This window comes from Ursus maritimus, unplaced genomic scaffold, assembly GCF_017311325.1.
Source record: "Ursus maritimus isolate PB19 unplaced genomic scaffold, ASM1731132v1 scaffold_16, whole genome shotgun sequence".
Lineage (NCBI taxonomy): Eukaryota > Metazoa > Chordata > Mammalia > Carnivora > Ursidae > Ursus > Ursus maritimus.
This window is the reverse complement of record NW_024424008.1, coordinates 5,785,391-5,806,256: the sequence shown is the minus strand read 5'-3', so window position 1 is coordinate 5,806,256 and position 20,866 is coordinate 5,785,391. Positions and strand designations below refer to the sequence as shown.

The 20,866-nt window shown below is 37.5% G+C and overlaps 1 protein-coding gene across 1 annotated transcript in view; it reads left to right on the top strand.

The window, feature by feature from the left end:
- The window catches only part of SBF2 (SET binding factor 2), a 452,940-nt gene that overhangs the window by 93,389 nt on the left and 338,685 nt on the right, over positions 1-20,866 (top strand). The window contains 1 exon segment of the mRNA XM_040630773.1: positions 709-794. Coding sequence (XP_040486707.1) covers positions 709-794 — 86 coding nt within the window.

Sequence of the window (20,866 nt, the reverse complement as noted above, 5' to 3'; positions counted from 1 at the left end):
GTTTTCAACCAGGGGCAGTTTTGCCCCCTTTTCCCAGGACACTTGGCAATGCCTGGAGATGTTTTTGGTTGCAATGACTTGGTGCTGATAGTGGGTTGACGCTAAAGATATTGCTAAACTAAATATCCTAGACAGGACGAGCCCTCCCCTGCCCTCCAACAAAAAATTATCTGGCCCAAAATGTCAACAGTGCTGATGTTGAGAAACCCTGCTTAGACAATTATCAAGTTCTTAGACCACTCTAAAAATCCTTATTTTACCTGTAATAGTGCTTATGTACCCCCTAACTGAAGCGTAGTGCTAATAGTCCCATTTCATTTGTCACGTAAGATTACTTTGTCTCCCTAGAAGAGTTTTCTTTCTTTCTTTTTTTTTTTTTTTTAAATTTCAACTAGAGATGCTGAGAAGATTGCTTTCCTTATGGGAACAGGAGCAGTTCTCCCATGGTATGGTAGAGGCTCTAGATTTTAACGCCTCTGTTTATTTTTCTTAGCTTTTCATATGTGTCGCTCTTTTGAGAGTCTATAGGGTAGGGATTGCTTGTTATTTCAATATTATGTTTAGAAGGTAAATATGCCCTTTAAAACTTGAGAATATTTAATTAATATATTGATTTATTCAACAAATCCTAATTTATAAATAAGTATTAATATAACGAGTATTAAGACTTTTTTGTGCTATATAACTAATTCACTTCGATTTTAACAGGGTCAGGAGCAGGTCTGGGGAAAATAATCCAGAGATTTCCACAGAAGGACTGGGATGATACACCTTTTCCACAGGGAATTGAATTGGTAAGTTGGTGTTGCTTTATTGTACTTTTATGTTGATACTTTTCTTTTTATGCTACATTTATGGTTATATTCATTTTATAGTTACTGTTAAATAATCTGGTGATTTAACTGTAACATGTTACTAGAAATAATCCCCCTGTCCCCAAGTACAGTAACCTTTGAATATATTGATTCTGGAATGCCTGTTTTGCTATTCTTTTCTCACGTAAGCTTCTTTATAATATTAGAGAAGAAATTGATAATCTTTATATATATATGGAAGGTGAAAAATTCCTCTGATTCGTTAGTCAAAATCTTAGCCTAGTACCTTCAGTGATAGTGTGTCACTAAACAAATACTTACTATATTTTTGTCTGAACATCTTCAGTTATTGTTCTGGTGAAAACTAAAACACCAGTCATGTTCAGTTTGGTTTTGAAATCACAAATCTGAATTCTTTTTAGTTACATGATCTGCTGATTGCTTTATAATAGTGCAATTCAACTGCTTTATTTTTGTTAGTCATTTTATTTTATTTTATTTTATTTATTTTTAAAGATTTTATTTATTTATTCGACAGAGATAGAGACAGCCAGCGAGAGAGGGAACACAGCAGGGGGAGTGGGAGAGGAAGAAGCAGGCTCATAGGGGAAGAGCCTGATGTGGGGCTAGATCCCAGATCGCCGGGATCACGCCCTGAGCCGAAGGCAGCCGCTTAACCGCTGTGCCACTCAGGCGCCCCTATTTTTGTTAGTCATTTTAAAGGAGTTTAACGATTAAGCATAATTTCGATGGCCAGGACATTCTATCTGATGACAGATCCATGGTGGTAAAATGAGGGGCTGGAAAGACGAGTACTAAGGTATTTTGCAATGTGACTATAAAGTTTTGTTCTCAAACATAGTGGAGTATGGATAAGTGTGTATGTGTGTGTCTATATGTATTTATGTTGTGTGAGTGTATAACACACACACACACACACATGAGAACTGTTCTTTAAAGCACTTCTTGTTGAGAGAACATTTGATATGATTTAATAGTGAAGAGTCCAGGCTCTGGAGGAGACTGCCCGGGTTGAAATCCCAGCTGTATGGTATAATTTTAGATGAGTTACTTAACTTCTTTGAGCAGCAGTGTCCTCATCTCTAAAATGAGGATAACAACAATACCAATCTCATAGGGTATTGTCAAGATAACATGGGGAAAAGTATACAAAATGCTGTGAACAGTGGCTTCCATAATGTAAGTGCTCAGCAAACGAGGTAGCTTGTGGACGGTGGTGATGGTGATGATTGCTGTTGCCGTCACCGTCGTTTGTTCCACATGTTGCAGCATCTCCCCTTCCTCCCCCAACCCCCACAGCAGAATTGTTCGTTCTCTTGTTATTATGGGTCAGAAATACCCATTAGGAATAAAACTGATGTTGAAAATTACAAATTATAAATTATAAATTTCCTCATTCTAGCTAATGACTGTTCATTTCTGCTTACGGGGGATGAAAGATACCGTGCTGAAGGCTTCATTTTGATTGTTCTAACCCAACGGTGTAAAGAGGGCTGTGGGTTCTGTAGACACACAGAGAGGGCAAATCTTGAAGTTTGGTACAAAAAATGGGGAAAGAACGTGAGGATCTAAGGAAAAGTAACTTTTTGGAGAGCCCCTTGTAGTCCTTTGTCTTCTCCCCCTCATGCATACATATACTTGTAAGTGGCCTTATGGTGTGGATAACCGGGTATTTGTACTGTCAACGTTTTTAAGCCCTGCTTCAGCATCCTTTTTAGTGATGACTGAAAGGGGAAAATTTTGGTGCTGTGGACCATTGAGAACTCTTGTGAGTTCTTACTGTCCGTCATATTAAAGTATGGAGGGATATAAACTACATTATTTTGACAGTGTGACAGTAAACCACTGTCATAAGTTTCAAGAACAGCAGACATTATTGGGGCTATTTAGCTATGACTGGGAAGGGATTATTTTTGTGTTTTGAAAGCCAAGGGAATGGATTCTGTGATGTCTCTGATGTTTTTCCAGTAGTGAGGGAGAGACACATACTGATTTCACTACCTAGTAAATGGTATTTTTCCTTTGTGTGACAGACACTCCCATGTTAGGTGCTGTCAGTGTATCTCCAATAACAAGTAGCGTCGTATGCTGCTGACTGGGGAAGTGGAAGTGCTAAGAGGTAGACAGAACTTTTCCTCACTTAAGATTTTCCTAGGCGACCTCTTGGCTGATTCTTAGCAAAGCATTCAAGATTTTTTTTTTTTTTTTGCATTGGATTAATATTTAAAAAGTATTTGATCTACTGGATTACATTGGAAATTGTTTTCCCTTTTAATTTTTCCATCATTGAATAGCAATTGTGATACTCTTAATGTCTCTTGTGCTTTCTCAGGTACAAAATAAATTTTTTTTTTTTAAAGATTGTTTAAATTTATTCAACAGAGATAGAGACAGCCAGCGAGAGAGGGAACACAAGCAGGGGGAGTGGGAGAGGAAGAAGCAGGCTCATAGCGGAGGAGCCCGATGTGGGGCTCGATCCCATAACACTGGGATCACGCCCTGAGCCGAAGGCAGACGCTTAACCGCTGTGTCACCCAGGCGCCCCCAAAATAAATTTTTTGATCTAACATGTATTAAAGCCCATTTTAAAAACCTAATAGAATCATTAACTGTTAATTTTGTTGTCTTTTTATTATTTATTGCTTTGTGCTATACTTGTGTATTAGAGGCATGCAACCATTCTGCATTTGAATAGCAATAACTTGAATAACTGTGAAATACTGTGTAACCTAACTCCTGTAGTAGCAACACCAGATGGAGGCCTAATAAAATTTTAGTCTAATTTTAGGTGATCTGGCTCAGTCCCTAAGTGGTTTGTTTTTTTAAATTTTATGTATTTACTTTATTTACACAGAGAAAAGAGCACAAGTAGGGGGAGCAGCAGGCAGAGGGGAGGGAGAAGCAGGCTCCCCGCTGAGCAGGGAGCCCAACGTGGGGCTCGATCCCAGGACCCTGGCATCATGACCTGAGCTGAAGGCAGACGCTTAACCGACTGAGCCGCCCAGGGGCCCTACTAAGTGGTTTGTTGATTCCAGGGTGATCGTGACCCTATTCCAGTGATTTACAGGAAAAAGAAAAAATCTTAGCCCTTCCAAAGTAGTGGACAAGTTTTAGCATATAACATTAATGTTCATATCTAACAGTTGCATAGAATTGATAGATTATGATGAACTCACATAAATTGGTTGATTGATGGTAGTATGTCTAATTTATGATAAGTAAACTGAGGATTAGGAAGTTTAAACAATTTCACTAAGCTCTAACAGCTAAGATGCAGCAGAGCTAGGTTTCAAACCCATTACCACATGAAATACTGTTAGTCTCAGCCACAATCTGAGAATATTCTGAGAGTGACACTTTAAACTGTGGTTGGCATTTATATTTTAGTGTAAATGCAGGATCTGAAAACAGGGTTCTATAATTTTAAAGAACTGAGGTTCAGAAATGTTAAAAGAATGCTATGTTGTTGTATAGAAACCAACTTCACATGTTTATTTTGCCTGAGGATGAATATGGGTTCAGAGTATAATACTGACATTATTTTCTGTTGTCACCTTTCTTCGTCAGTCAGCATATATTTGTTGTATATAAGTTCTAATACAAATTATTGTGTTTAGCCTGAAGATTAAACTTTATGACTTGTGGGAAAGGATTTTAGGTATCCTTTCACTGATAAGTCAAAACCCAAATTTAATTTAGAGGGTGCTGAATTTGTTCCTTCTGTTTTTATGTAAAAAATTTGCCATTTGGGCGCCTGGATGGCTGAGTCGGTTAAGTGCCTGCCTTCGGCTGAGGTCATGATCCCAGAGTCCCACATAGGGCTCCCTACTTAGCAGGGAGTCTGGTTCTCTGCCCCTCCCCAGCTCGTGCTCTCTCTCTCTCTCTCTCCCTCTCTTCCCCCCTCTTGCTTTCTCTCTCAAATAAATAAAACCTTTTTTAAAAATTGCCCTTTTTTTCTTTTCATCTATTGAGAAATGCTGAACTTTAATTTGGATGGATTTTAAAAATAAAAATATGAAAATAAGCTAAACCAAACATAATGACTACTTTTCCAGTTCTGGGATATTTTTATCTTTTCCTTGTGCTTTTTAGGCACGCATGGAAACCACAGACAGTCATATAAATAAAGTTAGTGTTAATTTTAGTAACAATATTTCAAAGAAAATTTAGGAATTGTTTTGCAGAGGCATTCTATGGCTAACAATCTATTTCTGATTATGGGAACAAGTATTTTTATTGGCTAGGGTTTGGACATCAGCAAAATAGTGTTGTTCTGGCACTAGCTCTTTTTAACGGTGCCCTGTCTCAGAAGTGAATCCTTTTGTATTATTATTCAGAAAATTTTGTGCCATGTTCTTCACTGGAATGCCTGCACTGAGACATTTTTAGAGGACTAGTAGAATTTTTTTTAGAAGACTAGTAGTATGATAAAAAGAATGTTACTTGAATAAAAGTAATAAATGTTTAGTTAGAATTTTTGGGTTCACCTGGGTGGCTCAGTTGGTTAAGCATCTGCCTTTGGCTCAGGTCATGATCTCAGGGCCCTGGGATCAAATCCCCCAGTGGGCTCCCTGCTCACTGGGGAGTCTGCTTCTCCCTCTCCCTCTGCTGCTCCCCCTGCTTGTGCTCTCTTGCTCTCTTTATGTGAAATAAATAAAATCTTTAAAAGAATTTCTGAGTTTCATGTTTGTAAAAAATTAGTTCAGTTATTTATAGACTAGTGATTTGACCACCTTCAATATGATTGGGGAAAAGAGGGAAATAAAAACCAGTGTATGCAACTTTCTGTAGTTTTAACATAGAGGTAGTCTTAATATGGGATGTTATTTGTGCAGAGAAGTTAAAGTACCATGTAATGCTCTAATTCTTTAAGCCGTTTAGAATGCATTGAGCATAACAAATGGGATAGCAGTTGTCCATTTGACCTAGATATAAATACTGTGTGGTCAGGGAACTGAGTATAGAAAGGATGGAAGAGAATATTCTCCCTCTTTTGTAGAGTATGCATGAAAGGAGAATGAGAAAGGTAGTGAACATATTGGATGATAGAGTCAGGGTTCACAAAGATTCTAAAAGGCATAGTTATAGGGTATTAGCTAAGAAGATGAAGTATAGGGCAATAGGTAAAAATGTAGGTTTCTGCATGTGAATATAAAAAGCCACCTGTATGAGTAATTATTTAGAATAAAGATAGGCAGGATAATTTGCCAGCCAGGGAGATTTGAGAAATACATAAAGACAGCTAAAAATAAAAAATATATGATTATAAAAAAAATATAATTATAAAAGGTACCTATGAAGGATATTACAGGTAGTGTCCAAAGCCTCTGTGCTGACATGGGGCACTTGTTGATGAATTCAGTTTTTTATTTTATTTTATTTTATTTTAAGATTTTATTTATTTATCTGACAGAGAGAGACAGCCAGAGAGAGAGGGAACACAAGCAGGAGGAGTGGGAGAGGAAGAAGCAGGCTCCCAGCGGAGGAGCCCGATGTGGGGCTCCATCCCAGAACGCTGGGATCACGCCCTGAGCCGAAGGCAGATGCTTAACGACTGAGCCACCCAGGCGCCCCTATTTTATTTAATTTTTTAAAAAAGATTTTATTTATTTATTAGATAGAAAGAGAACATGAGGGGGGGAGGGTCAGAAGGAGAAGCAGACACCCTGCTGAGTGGGGAGCCCCGCCATGTGGGACTCTGTCCTGGGACTCAAGGATCATGACCTGAGCTGAAGGCAGATGCTTAACCGACTGAGCCACCCAGGTGCCGCTGATGAATTCAGTTTTAAAGATGGTATAAAGAATGTGTGGAAGGACTTTCGATTTTGGATAGAGTTGAGGCTGAAAACTAAGACGGCTGCTCTGAGGTATGAAGACGTGGCTTTTAAAACATGCTAGGGAGTACAAAAATGACTTTTAAAGTTATGTTCATGACAAAGCAAGTAGATATAAATGGAGGTTAAGCTGGTAAGTGGTGGTTTGAACTCACATTTTCGTTTTCTACTCCCAGACAATTGTGTCTTTGAAGTGGTAAAACCACATGGCAGGTTGGAACCTGATGTTGTCTAGAGCATGCGTCTGAAATAGTAGATTCTCTCAGCATCTCTGAAGTGGAGGATACTCAGTCTTAGTGTTATTCTCACATTCCTCTGTGCTCACTGAAGTGGCTTGTTAACTAGACTTTCAGTTACTTCTAATTCTCTTTATTTTGCTGATACATTGATAATCTCAGTTATGCTGAAGAATCTTTCACCACCCATCTCTGTGGTCTGCTACTCCAGCACTGCTCTCAGAACCACCGTGGGACAAGGTTTCCTCCCATGCTAAGTTCTCCTGTACTTGATGCTTTGAAGCCATAGAGAACTTCCTGAGGAAGATGTAGATCTACGAGGGCTAAGCTACTCCAGATTCACATTGTTTGCTCACAGCCTGGCCCTCATTAGCACCAGGAGTATTGCTGCTTATCTGTCGTGTAATTGTTGCATCGCAGCTGTGGATTATTCTGCTCTTCTTAGCTTCCCGTTCCTTTTTCTAGTCTTCTGTTTCCATTGATCTCAAGTATCGTTAAGTCTAGCTAAAAAAATCTTTTCTTGACTTTATCTCTTTTAGCTATTATCCTGTTTCTTAATTGTAAATGTTTCAAATGATTCTCCTTCATTTGCTGTCTCCATTTTTCTAAGAGACAAGTGTGGTACAGTGGAAAGAATATGGTATCAATAATTTTAAAACCATGAGCAAAGTTCATTTGCCTTTTCTGATAATACTACTACTCCTATAAGGCTGTTATCAGGGGATTGTCTATTAATATTTTAATAAGCTATAGTGTTATGATTTCTTGCCATCCACTCTCAACTCATACAGCCATCTTACACCTCAAGGGTTTATTCTGAAGTATAGTTTATGTCTTTTCCATTCTGAAATTACAAAGTTGAAGTTTTTAATATTTTCTTACTCTATGAAGGTAATAATAGCTGTTATAATAGATAAACCTTGAGATTTTTGTGGCTAGCGTGATAGAAGTTTTTCTCTTCTTACTTTCATGAAGTCTAAAATTAGTGGCTGTGGGATAGATGGGAGTGGGGTTTGCCATCTTCAGAGTTTTGTTCTCAGGATTATCTTGGGTATCACCACTGACAGAGTGGTAAGAGAAAGCATGGAGGTTAGGGTTGAGTTTTATGGGATAGGCCTGGGAAGCTGTATACATCACTTCATTAGATTTATCAGAAGTCAGTTATGGAGCCCCCATTAACTATAATGGGAGTTTGGCAAATAAAGCCTAGATATGTGCCTAGGAGAAAGCGAAACAGATAGAGTGAACAACTAGCTTTTCTCTACCACAGTGTTCCTGATGAATTTGAACATCTTTTCCCTTATCGTAATTCTCCTTGACCATTTTATGTTTGGACATCACTAATATTTAGTCTTTGTCTCAGCTCCTGGCACAGAACTCTTGAAACTCTTGGAATTTACTGTCTTTTGTATGCTAATGAATAGCTGACTGGTTTAGTGGACCCTAGATTGCTTCAGGAATCAACCCTGTGATTAGAGGTTTGGAAATTTCAGCCCCACTAGGGAGGGGTGAGAGGCTGGAGACTGAGTTCAATCACCAGCAGCCAATGATTTAATCAACTGTGACTGCCAAATGAAACTTACCATAAAAACACCTAAATGAGAGGGTTCAGAGATCTTCTGTATTGGTGAACACATTGATGTGGTGGGAAGGTAGTGTCCTTCGAGAAGGTATGGAGGCTCTGAAGGTCCTTCTTCTCCATACTTTGCCTAATACTTCTATTTGGTTGTTCCTGAGTTGTATTCTTTATAATAAATTGGTAAATACAAGTATTTTTCTGTGAATTCTGTTTTTCTAACAAATTACTGAACCTGACGGGGTTGGTTGGGTAAGCCCCTGAATTTATATTCTGCATGCAGAAGTGAATAAGCTTAGGCTAGTTTGCAGCTAGTATCTAAAGTGAGGGCATTCTTGTGGAGCTGAGCCCTGAGCCCTTGACCTGTGGAGTCTGTGCTAACGCTGGGTATTTAGTGTCAGAATTGAATGGAATTGTTGGATACCTGGATGGTATTGGAAAAAAAAAACCCATGCTTTTAGTGTCAGATAGGATACAAGACAGTCTTCATCATGCTAATTTGATGAACAAACTCCATAGGTTTGTTTCTCTCTCTCTCTCTCTTTCTCTCTCTCTCTCTCTCTCTCTCTCTCACACACACACACACACACACACACACACACACACACATATTTACGGCAGATTTTCTTTCTTTATTCATCCATTGATGGATACTTAGGTTGCTTCCATATTTTGGCTATTGTAAATAATGGCACAGTGAACACAGGTGTACATATAACTCTTCGAGTTGGTGTTTTTGTTTTCTTTACGTAAAACCTGGAAGTGGAATTACTGAATTGTATGGTAGTCCTAGTTTTAATATTTTGAGGAACCTCTACTGTTTTCCACAGTGGCTGCACCAGTTTGCATTCCCACCAACAGTGCACGAAGGTTCCCATTTCTCTACAGCCTCACCAACACTTGTTATTTTTTTTTCACAGTAGCTAATCTCACAGGTGTGAGGTGATATTTCCTTGTGATTTTGCATTTCCCTGATGATCAGTGATGTTGACCATCTTTTCATATGCCTGTTGGAAATCTATATGTCTTCTTTGAAAAAATGTTGGTTCAAGTGCTCTGCTATTTTGAAATTCAGGTTGCTTTTTGGTATTAAGTTGTGTAAGTTCTTTATGTATTTTGGATATTAACTTCTTATTGGATGTATGATTTGCAAATATCTTCTCCCATTCAGTAGGTTGCCTCCAAGTTTTGTCGATGGTTTCTTTCACTGTGCAAAAGTTTTTTAGTTTGATGTAGTCCCATTTGTTTGTTTCAGCTTTTGTTGCCCTTGCCTGAGGAGACTGGTCCCCCCAAAATATTGCTAAGACCAGTGCCACAGAGCTTATTGCCTATGTTTTCTTCTAGGAGTTCTATGGTTTCAGGTTCTTCATACAAATCTAATTCATTATGAATTTATTTTTGTACATGGTGTAAGAAAATGGTCCAGTTCCCTTCTTGTGCATGTGGCTGTCTAGTTTTCCCAGCTCCATTTGTTGAAGAAAGTGTCTTTTCCCCACTGAGTATTTTTGCCTCCTTTGTTACAGATTAATTGACCATATAAGTGTCGGTTTATTTCTGGGATCTCTATTCTGTTCTATGTATCAATCTCCGTGTTTTTTCTTGCTAGTACCATACTGTTTTGATTACTGTTTCAGTTTTCTTTTTTCTCTGTGTGTGTGTATGTGTTATTTTCTCTGGAAAGTGGTGGTATCTTATGCCAGTTAGAGTGGCAAAAATTAACAAGGCAAGAAACAACAATTGTTGGAGAGGCTGTGGAGAAAGGGGATCCCTCCTACATTGTTGGTGGGAATGCAAGTCGGTACAGCCACTCTGGAAAACAGTGTGGAGGTCCCTTAAAAAGTTAAAAATTGAGCTACCCTATGACCCAGCCATTGCACTACTGGGTATTTACCCCAAAGATACAGACATAGTGAAGAGAAGGGCCATATGCACCCCAATGTTCATAGCAGCTTTGTCCACAATAGCTAAATCGTGGAAGGAGCTGTGATGCCCTTCAACAGATGACTGGATTAAGACGTTGTGGTCCCTATATACAATGGAATATTATTCAGCCATCAAAAAGAGCGATTTCTCAACATTTGCTGCAACATGGACAGGACTGGAGGAGATAATGCTAAGTGAAATAAGTCAAGCAGAGAAAGACAATTACATATGGTTCTCTCATCTATGGAACATAAGAACTAGGAAGATCGGTAGGGGAAGAAAGGGATAAAGAAAGGGGGGATAATCAGAAAGGGGAATGAAGCATGAGAGACTATGGACTCTGAGAAACAAACGGAGGGCTTCTGAGGGGAGGGGGGTGGGGCAATGGGATAGGCTGGTGATGGGTAGTAAGGAGGGCACGTATTGCATGGTGCACTGGGTGTTATACGAAACTAATGAATCATCGAACTTTACATCAGAAACCAGGGATGTACTGTATGGTGACTAACATAATAAAAAATATGATTATAATAAAAAGAAAGAAAGAAAGTGGTGGTATCACTATTATGTCAGTCTTCTGTACTTGAATCCTAGTCATACCTCACACTACACAGAAAAATTAACCTGAAATGGATTATGGACTAACTGTAAAAGCTGGAACTAAAAAGTTTTGAAAGAAAACTGAAGAGAACATCTTTGCAACCTTTAGTTAAGGAAAGACTTGAGATAGAACACCAAAACATGACTGAATAAAGTTTTTCTGGAGTACCTGAAAACCTTTGAAGAAGAATATATCGTTATGCAAAAAAAAGGTGGATATTCAGATAGCAAGAATTCCCATTTTGTTTCATAGATTTCACTTGGATTTACAGAATTCGGGTGTTACTTGAGCTTTCTGTTTTTTCCTATTTTCCTTTAATGAGGAGGAGGACAATGGAAGAAACGAGGGCACATGCAGCAGTTCACCTAGAAACTCAGGGCAAGTTTTCTCAGGTGTTATCTTTGCTTCTGAGCCAGGTTTTATTCTTCAAGTCAGAATTTTGGGTAATTCAAATATGTGTGGTGACTTTGACAATAGAACTTCTTAAAGTTTTAATTGCTGTAGATGGTAGTCAAGTTTAGATATGAAAACATTATATGTGGAAGACTGTGGTATGGAAGAAATAATATGTGAAATTTGGATTTTATTTATCTCTCTATATCTGTATATATACCTCTGTATAGATAAATAATTTAATTATAAATGACAACAGCTATTTAGAGAGAGCATCCATTTCCTAGGTCATATAATCTATTTTCAAAGGTATATAAGAAATGATATTTTGATGTTATCCATCTCTCCAACCCTCAGTTTTTGGACTAATCAAGTTCTTCTGTAATCTAGACATCTTATTTATTGTATGGAATATGTTCAGATATTTTTGCTTGAGTTTGTGTTGTGCTTTGAGTATTCATGTGGAACTTTCCCAGTTATGGATATTACCGTGCACCGGCACTCCTTATGTTACAAATGAGCCAGTTTTAAAAAGTGAAGTATTTGGTGGCCTCTAGTGGTACTCATGTGTCTATAAAAAGTCACTAATATCACCAATATGCAAAATTTTAGGGGGAAAGAGTTACTAAGGTGACAAAACACATATATGTAGATTTATCAAGGAAAAGTTTTTGATCTTTGAGAACTAAAATCTTATTAATTATAAAGCTATCAATTATAAATCTGTCAGTGATGTGCCTGTCTCTACTAATTTATAGCAAATTTTATCATCACTAGACTTCCTTTACTTTTCAGAAATGCCTTGAGGGGCGCTTGGTGGCTCAGTCAGTTAAGCGTCTGCCTTTGGCTCAGGATATGATCCCAGGGTCCTGGGATCGAGCCCCTGGGATCAACTCCCGCTGAGCAGGGAGCCCGCTTCTCCCTCTACTGCTCCCCGTGCTTGTACTCTCTCTCTGTCAAATAAATAAAATTAAAAAAAAAAAAAAAAAAAAAAAGAAATCCCTTGAAATGATATACACGTATCTTAGTTGGAAATATTTTTATGTAGCTTGTACTTAGGTCAGCGATAGTGTACTATTGCATTGTTCTGAGATGTGTCCATGCAGGGGGATGGTAAGAATGATTTCTGACATCTCCTTAAATATAATAAAAGATAAAAGTTGGTATCAGTATTTCATAAATTAATAATAAAGGTAATAAGTTCGTAAGGTTTATTTCTTTAAACAGTGAATTCTGGCTAAATTAAAGATACTTCAAGTTCAGCCAGGAATTGTCCAGAATTTGAAATGTATGCAGAAATTTAGAAAGGTCACTTCAGAAGTTGGGAAAATTTATATAAGTTCAAGATTTGGAAAACTGAAGAGAAAACTGACAGTTTTAGGTAAGTTAAAAAATTTTATTAATTTAAATTAATCTGCATTCATAAATTCAGTTTAAATTAAATTAATTTAGTTAATCTGCATTCATACTAAAAATAAGATATTGAAATCTAGAGATTTAATAACTGGCCCAAGATCATAAAGCTCCTAATATTGCCTGAGACAATAATAAAACCCTGGTCCTTTGACTCCCTACTAAACTTTTTAGAAATTAAAATAAAATATTCTTTGTGTTAGTGGAGGCAAACTCATTCTTTAAAAAGGTTGTTTTTTTTTTCCTGCTACTTTTAAAAATGATTAAGTTAACAGGATAAGCCTTATTCTAATTAGGCTTAACTGGCATTAGAAAGACATGAAAAGTGTTTCAATGTTAAAATCAGAAGAGTCTCATGATACAAATCTGTGGTAACTAAGGATATTTATTTCCTCTGAAAACAGACTGTTTTTATAAGAAATGCCTATCGTACATGTGAATTTGGGAATAACTTTGGTTATGACAGCCGTAGTATTCTAATGAAAAAGTTAGATTCCACTATTGGGTTTGTAACTGAGTGAAAGATTTCATTAAAAATACAGTAAGATCTTAAGTATTTTTCTCAAATTCAGCAGTATGTACTTTGGAGAGAAACTAATATGAAACTTGTATGAGATGTACCACCAATTTGTGATTTGATTATGATTTTCATTGTTTGAGGCACACTGGGTGTGCTGCTTCTTTCCCTGAGACTTCTGAGTACTGATAAAGGAGATGAAGTCGAGTCCTGGTTCTTGTTGTAAATGTTTTACTTTCTGAGGCCAGAAAAGTAGAGGAAGAGACGTGCTCTGAGTTAAAAAGAGACACAGGGGGGCGTCTGGGTGGCACAGCGGTTGGGCGTCTGCCTTCCGCTCAGGGCGTGATCCTGGCGTGATCCCGGTGTTCTGGGATCGAGCCCCACATCAGGCTCTTCCGCTGGGAGCCTGCTTCTTCCTCTCCCACTCCCCCTGCTTGTGCTCCCTCTCTCGCTGGCTGTCTCTATCTCTGTGAAATAAATAAATAAAATCTTTAAAAAAAAATAAAAAGAGACACAGGAAGGTCCCTGCTCAAAAGTGATACTTTCTACTCATTCCGTCAACCAGAGATTCTTTTAAACTAACCGTGGCCTCTTTAACACTTCTGGAAGATGCATTTCAATTATATTACTCTTGTTCTATGTGGGGATGTGTGTAATTTTATTTCACAGAACAGCCTGCTGCCCGTTAGTGACAGTGACAACTTTAAGTGGAGTGATGTGATGCTGCTAGTACTAAAAGTGAAAAATCACTTTCTAAACATGAAAACAGTTTAAGGGTGGAGTCCAGAAACTAGTAACTTAAATAGAGGTGACAGGTGATTTTTTTTCCTCAAGTTTTTATTTAAATTCCGGTTCGTTAACATACAGTGTAACATTAGTTCCTGGTGTAGAATCTAGTAATTCATGACTTACATGCAACACCCAGTGCTCATCACAGCTGCCCTCCTTAATCCCCATCACCCATTTAACCCATCCCCCCGCCCACCTCCCCCCAGTAACCCTCAGTTTGTTCTCCGTAGTTAAGAGTCTGTTTTCTGCTTTGCCTCTCTCTGTTTTTAGCCCCTATGTTCATCTGTTTTGTTTCTTAAATTCCACACATGAGTGAAATCGTGGTATTTGTCTTTCTCTGACTGACTTTGCTTAGCGTGATACCCTACAGCTCCATCACGTCACTGCAAATAGCAAGGGTTCATTCTGTTTTATGGCTGATGTTCGGTTATATATATTATATGAAGATGTGGTGCGTGTGTATATATATACGTACACATACCACATTCATCAGTTGATGGGCATTCATCAGTTGACATTTGGGGCCTTTCCATAGTTTGGCTATTGTTAATAATGCTGCTGTGAACACCAGGGTGCATGTATCTCTTTGAATCTGTGTTTTTGTATCCTTTGGGTAAATACCTAGTAGTGCAATTGCTGGATCATAGGGTAGTTCTATTTTTAACTTTTTGAGGAACCTCCATACTGTCCTTCCCACCAACAGTGTAAGAGGGTTCCCCTTTCTCCACATCCTTGCCAACAGCTGATAGTTCCTTTATTGTTTTTTAAAAAATATTTTTATTTTTAAGTAATCTCCACACCCAATGTGGGGCTCGAACTTAAAACCCTGAGATCAGGAGTTGCATGCTCCACCAACTGAGCCAGCCAGGCACCCCAACCTGTGTTGTCAATTTTAGCCATTCTGACTGGTGTGAGGTGAGAAATTGTAGTTTTGATTTGTATTTCCTGATGTCAAGTGATGTTGAGCATCTTTTCATGTGTCTGTTGGCCATCTGTATGTCTTCTTTGGAGAAATGTCTATTCATGTTTTCTGTCCATTTCTTAACGGGATTATTTGTTTTTTGGGCATTGAGTGTTATAAGTTTTTATAGATTTTGGATACTAACCCTTTACCTGATACGTCATTTGCAAGTTTCTTCTCCCATTCTGTAGGTTGCCTTTCAGTTTCGTTGATCATTTCCTTCATTGTGTGGAAGATTTTTATCTTGAAAAAATCCCAATAGTTTATTTTTGCTTTTGTTTCCTTTGCCTCAGGAGTCATATCTAGTAAGAAGTTGCTCTGGCCAGTGTCAAAGAGGTTACTACCAGTGTTCTTCTCTAGGAATTTGAGGACTTCCTGTCTCACATTTAGGTTTTTCATCCATTTTGAATTTATTTTTGTGTATGGTATAAGAAAGTGGTCCAGTTTCAGTTTTTTGCATCTTGCTCTCCAGTTTTCCAAACATCATTTGTTGAAGAGAGATTCTTTTTTTCCCATTGGATAGTCTTTCCTGCTTTGTCAAAGATTAGTTGACCATGTAGTTGTGGGTTCATTTTTGGATTCTTTATTCTACTCCATTGATATATGTGTCTGTTTTTGTGCCAGTACCATATGTCTTGATCACTACAGCTTTGTAATATAATTTAAAGTCCAGAATTGTGATACCTCTAGCTCTGCTTTTCAAGATTGCTTTGGCTGTTCAGGGTATTTTGTGGTTTCATTCACATTTTAGTATTGTTTGTTCTAGTTCTGAAAAATGCTATTGGTATTTTGATAGGGATTGAATTAAATATGTAATTGCTCTGGGTAGTATGGACATTTTAACAATATTTGTTTTTCTAATCCATGAATATGAAGTGTTTTTCCATTTCTTTGTGTCATCTTCAGTTTCTTTCATAAGTGTTTTATAGTTTTCAGAGTATAGATCTTTTACCTCTTTGGTTAGATTTATTCCTAGGTATCTTATGGTTTTTGGTGCTGTTGTAAATGGGATAGATTCCTTGATTTCTCTTTTTGGTGCTTCATTAGTGGTGTATAGAAATGCAACAAATCTGTGTATGTTGATTCTGTATTCTGTGACTTTACTGAATTTGTGTGTCAGTTCTAGTAACGCTGGTGATTTATTTTATTTTATTATTTTTTAATGATTTTATTTATTTATTCGACAGAGATAGAGACAGCCAGTGAGAGAGGGAACACAAGCAGGGGAGTGGGAGAGGAAGAAGCAGGCTCCCAGCGGAGGAGCCTGATGTGGGGCTCGATCCCAGAACGCCGGGATCATGCCCTGGGCCGAAGGCAGACGCTTAACCGCTGTGCCACCCAGGCGCCCCAACACTGGTGATTTAAAAAAAAAAGATCATTAAAGAACAGGCTTGTGAGTACTTAGGAAAAACACAATTTCTTTTTTGGTAGTTTGCTCATTTGTCCAGAATTTTGCTTTAAAATTTATAGTCATTTTGAAATTTAGTTATGGTTTAATGCCATCTCATTCATTTAACAGTTATTTATTGATCAGTTAGTATGTGTCAAGCATAGTGTTGAAGATACAGCAGTGAACCAGATAAAATACTTGTCTTCTTAGAATTTAAGTATCTAGTGGAGAGAGACTGGCACTAATCATAATGAATAAGTAAATTATAAAATATGTGAGAAGTGATAAGCACTATTAAAAAAATATAAAGCAGTAAAAAAAAAAGCGACAGGAACAATGGTGGCCCCTTAGCATGTAAATAACCAAGGCAACCTGTTGCTGCTTGCCAAATAGTCTAAGGAAAGCAAATGATAGGTTAAATAGCTTTTAGAATTTTGAATATTTCTGATATTACCAAGCAAATTGTAACTATATACTTTTCACCTTACCAAATTATTGTTATTATTTTTAAAAATTTTATTTATTTTAGAGAGAAAGAGAGACAGAGAGCAAGTTGGGGGAGGAGCAGAGGGAGAGGGACAAGCAGACTCCATGCCGAGCGCAGTGGGTGTTGGGGGCTCAATCTCACAACCCTGAGATCATGAACCAAGCTCACATCAAGAGTTGGATGCTTAACTGACTGAGCTACCCAGGCGCCCCAACCTTACCAAATTATTAACGAAAATATCTTCAATGTGAAATTGTGATGGATGTTAGTTTGTTTGCTTAAAGTAGCCAAGAATTATTCAGACACATGAGTGTACATGATCATGATTATAATTTTCTATGATCGAATAGGTTACACATTTAACGTGCAACCTATTTGTATATGATGCAATATTTTCTAAAATATTCATATTTCATACAAGTACAAGGGAAAGGATAGAAAGATGAAGAGTCAGAAATTTCTAGTTTATCATTAAAGCAAGGTAAGTACACATATAAAAATCCTATCTTTTTCTGAATTAATCCTGCAACTAAGCAATTGTTTAACTGATATAGGGCTTTTCCGTTTGGAGCTTGTAAGGAAGAAAAATAATTCTATGTATTTTTGATACCATGGACATATCCTCCATTAATTATTTGTTAATATACAGAATACAGCACTTAAGGGTTTACTCTTTTTTAAAAAAAGATTTATTTATTAATTTGAGGGGGAGAGAGAGTGACACAGGGGAGGTGCAGAGGGAGAGACAGTCTTAGGCGGACTCTGCACTGAGCACAGAGCCCAACATGGGGCTCCATCTCAGGACCATGATCACGACCTGATCTGAAACCAAGAGTCAGATGCTTAACCTGCACGTGCCTCAAGGATGTATTCTTTTAATATGATTCATAGGCTTGGTATTTTTTTAGATTAACATGATTATTTAGTTTCTAAATATAGAAACATATATAAATGGGTACTTTGTCCTTTGAGAACACTAATGTTTAGTGATTCCCTTTCCCTTCTTTCTTTTTCCTCCTGCTTGAAAAAGACTTGTGTAAAGAGACTGACTGGTAGGTAAGATGTAGCCTCTAGATATTGGCAGACATTTCTCTAAAAGTCCTTCCTATTAGAGTGTGACCTTCATTTAAAATCTGGGATGATGATGAAAATGTTATGGAATCCTTGAAGTTTTCCTGGTCAAATTCCAACCTCTGTTTTGGTGGTTAAATCAGTTTATTTATATTGCCAGGTGATCAGCTGGCTTTAGCCTGTATTGAAGACTTCTAGTGATTTATCTTTAAGTATTTTTTTAGTGCCTATTATGTGCGGACAGCTTGTTTGGTGCTGGGAGTGCAGTGGTAAATAGGACAGACATGGCCTAACCCTTCATACTCAGTCTTGTAGCATTTTTATGGTGATGGTGAGTTTTCTCTTGTATATATACTCGCCTTTATAGTTTTATACGTATCATCTTCAACGGTCTTGCTCTTTTCCGTAAATTTATAGCATTAACCTGACCTATTCGGGTTAATATTCCAGTTTTTGTTCCTGTACTTGGAAATACTATGTTTTTTCCTTATCAGAAGCCTGTTTGCTGAATTTGTATTAAAATACTTACATATTCCGAGTCCTTTTTTGAAAGTTTGAGGTTCTAAAATGTTTGGATGTATCATTAAATTACAAATACTATAGGACTATTTTATTATCATTATGCCCCCATAAAACTGATATAAGAGACTGTAGTTCATGTGAAAAAGATGTTTTATCAATAAGATTGGCATGAGCTATTGGCTCCTTGGAAAGCTGATGCAGTTTTTGGCTATGGAATCACCAGGATGATGGCAGTAGGAGTGGAAAGGAGTGGTATTTAATTGACAGGGTTTAGTTGCATGACTGATTGAATATGGAATGCACCAAGAGACCAAAAGTTATCACACAGATTCAAATTTGGGTGATTGGGAGAATAACAGTACCTTGACAAGATAGTGCAAAAGGAGAAATAATTTTAGGGGCGCCTGGGTGGCTCAGTCAGTTAAACATCTGCTTTCAGCTCAGGTCATGATGCCAGGGTCCTGGGATTGAGCCCCACATCAGGCTCTCTGCTCACTGGGAGCCTGCTTCTCCCGCTCCCTTTGCCACTCCCCCCTGCTTATGCTCTCTCTCTCTCTCTCAATCTCAATCTCTTGTCAAATAAAATCTAAAAAAAAAAAAAAGAAAGAAAGAAAGAAGTAATTTCAGATCTGTCCAGTTTGACTACAAATGAATTTAGGTGTTGTAACACCTAGAAAGACAATTTGGTAGAATGATTAAGAGCATGGACTCTAGAACTTGATTGCTTGACTTTTAATTTTGGCTTCACATAGTAACTTTGACCTTAGGCAAATTATTTAAAGACTCCTTTTTTTCGTCATTCTAATGGGAATAAAAATAGTATTTTCCTTATAGAATCACTATGAGGATCAAATGAATTAATATACATAAAGTGCTTAGAACGGTGCATGGTACATAGTAATCATTATGTGTTAGTTGTTACTATTGTCATTATTGGGTTATGTTTTCCAAAATAATAGTGATTTTGGGATAAAATTTAGTGATATAAAAAGGATTTCTTTCACTTAAAGCAATCCCAGGAGACTTAATTCTCTTTCCTTTCCTGCTCCCTATACCCTCTCAAATTTATAGAACCAAGGTATAGAAAATTAATTGTGCAGTTTTAATTATTAAATCATGTTAGTCTTACTGTGTATTTTAAGGAAGTGGGAGATGGAAAACATGTTTGAGAATGTTTTATAACTGTAATTATAGTTCTTTTTGATTCTTTTAAAATGCCATATTGTTTTTTTTTTTTATAATGATTTTTTATTATATTATGTTAGTCACCATACAGTACATCCCCGGTTTCCGATGTAAGGCTCGATGATTCATTAGTTGTGTATAACACCCAGTGCACCATGCAATACGTGCCCTCCTTACTACCCATCACCAGCCTATCCCATTCCCCCACCCCCTCCCCTCTGAAGCCCTCAGTTTGTTTCTCAGAGTCCATAGTCTCTCATGTTTCATTCCCCCTTCTGATTACCCCCCCTTTCTTTATCCCTTTCTTCCCCTACTGATCATTTTAGTTCTTATGTTCCATAGATGAGAGAAATCATATGATAATTGTCTTTCTCTGCTTGACTTATTTCACTTAGCATTATCTCCTCCAGTGCCGTCCATGTTGTAGCAAATGTTGAGAACTCGTTCTTTCTGATAGCTGAGTAATAAAATGCCATATTGTTGATGTTTATTTCCTACTTTTGTCACCCTTGTCTGGACACTGTCTTATTAGCTCAATTAAATCCAAAGCTCAGATGACAGATTTCATTTTTTCCTGCTAGACCTCACGCCATGGTATTAGCTTTGTCCTTCAGTGAATTTATCTGGTATTTTGGACTACCCTGCACAGTTTTTGCTAACCTCTACATTCATATACTTCCTAGTGTTCTCATGGAAACTACAGGAAGCAAGTGCTTTCTCAGGGGAACTTAAACTAATCTATAGACTTATCTGGAAAAACTGTTTTTCAGAAATTACAGATGAAAGGGATAGTCTAAGGAAAGCTATCAGACTGGAGGAAGCCCTGCAAGTAAACAGGACTGTTCCTAGTTATTCTTAGGTCTGTGGAATTCATACAGTTTTGATTTCCTTCTCTCTGATTTCCCTCCACCCATCATCTTTAAATAAGCTATGCTATGCATACCCTTTTCTGTCCATTTCTTATAAATGTTTAATGAGCCTGTTTAACTGCATGCCAGATAAATGTGTTTGAATGTGGAATGTGCTTAGCAATTTGATTCTGATAATTCATCAAAACTTGTGACTGTTTTATTTGTTTAATTTTTTAAAAGAGTATATTTAAGGCCATTTAAAAAATAGTGTTGTTCTCAAC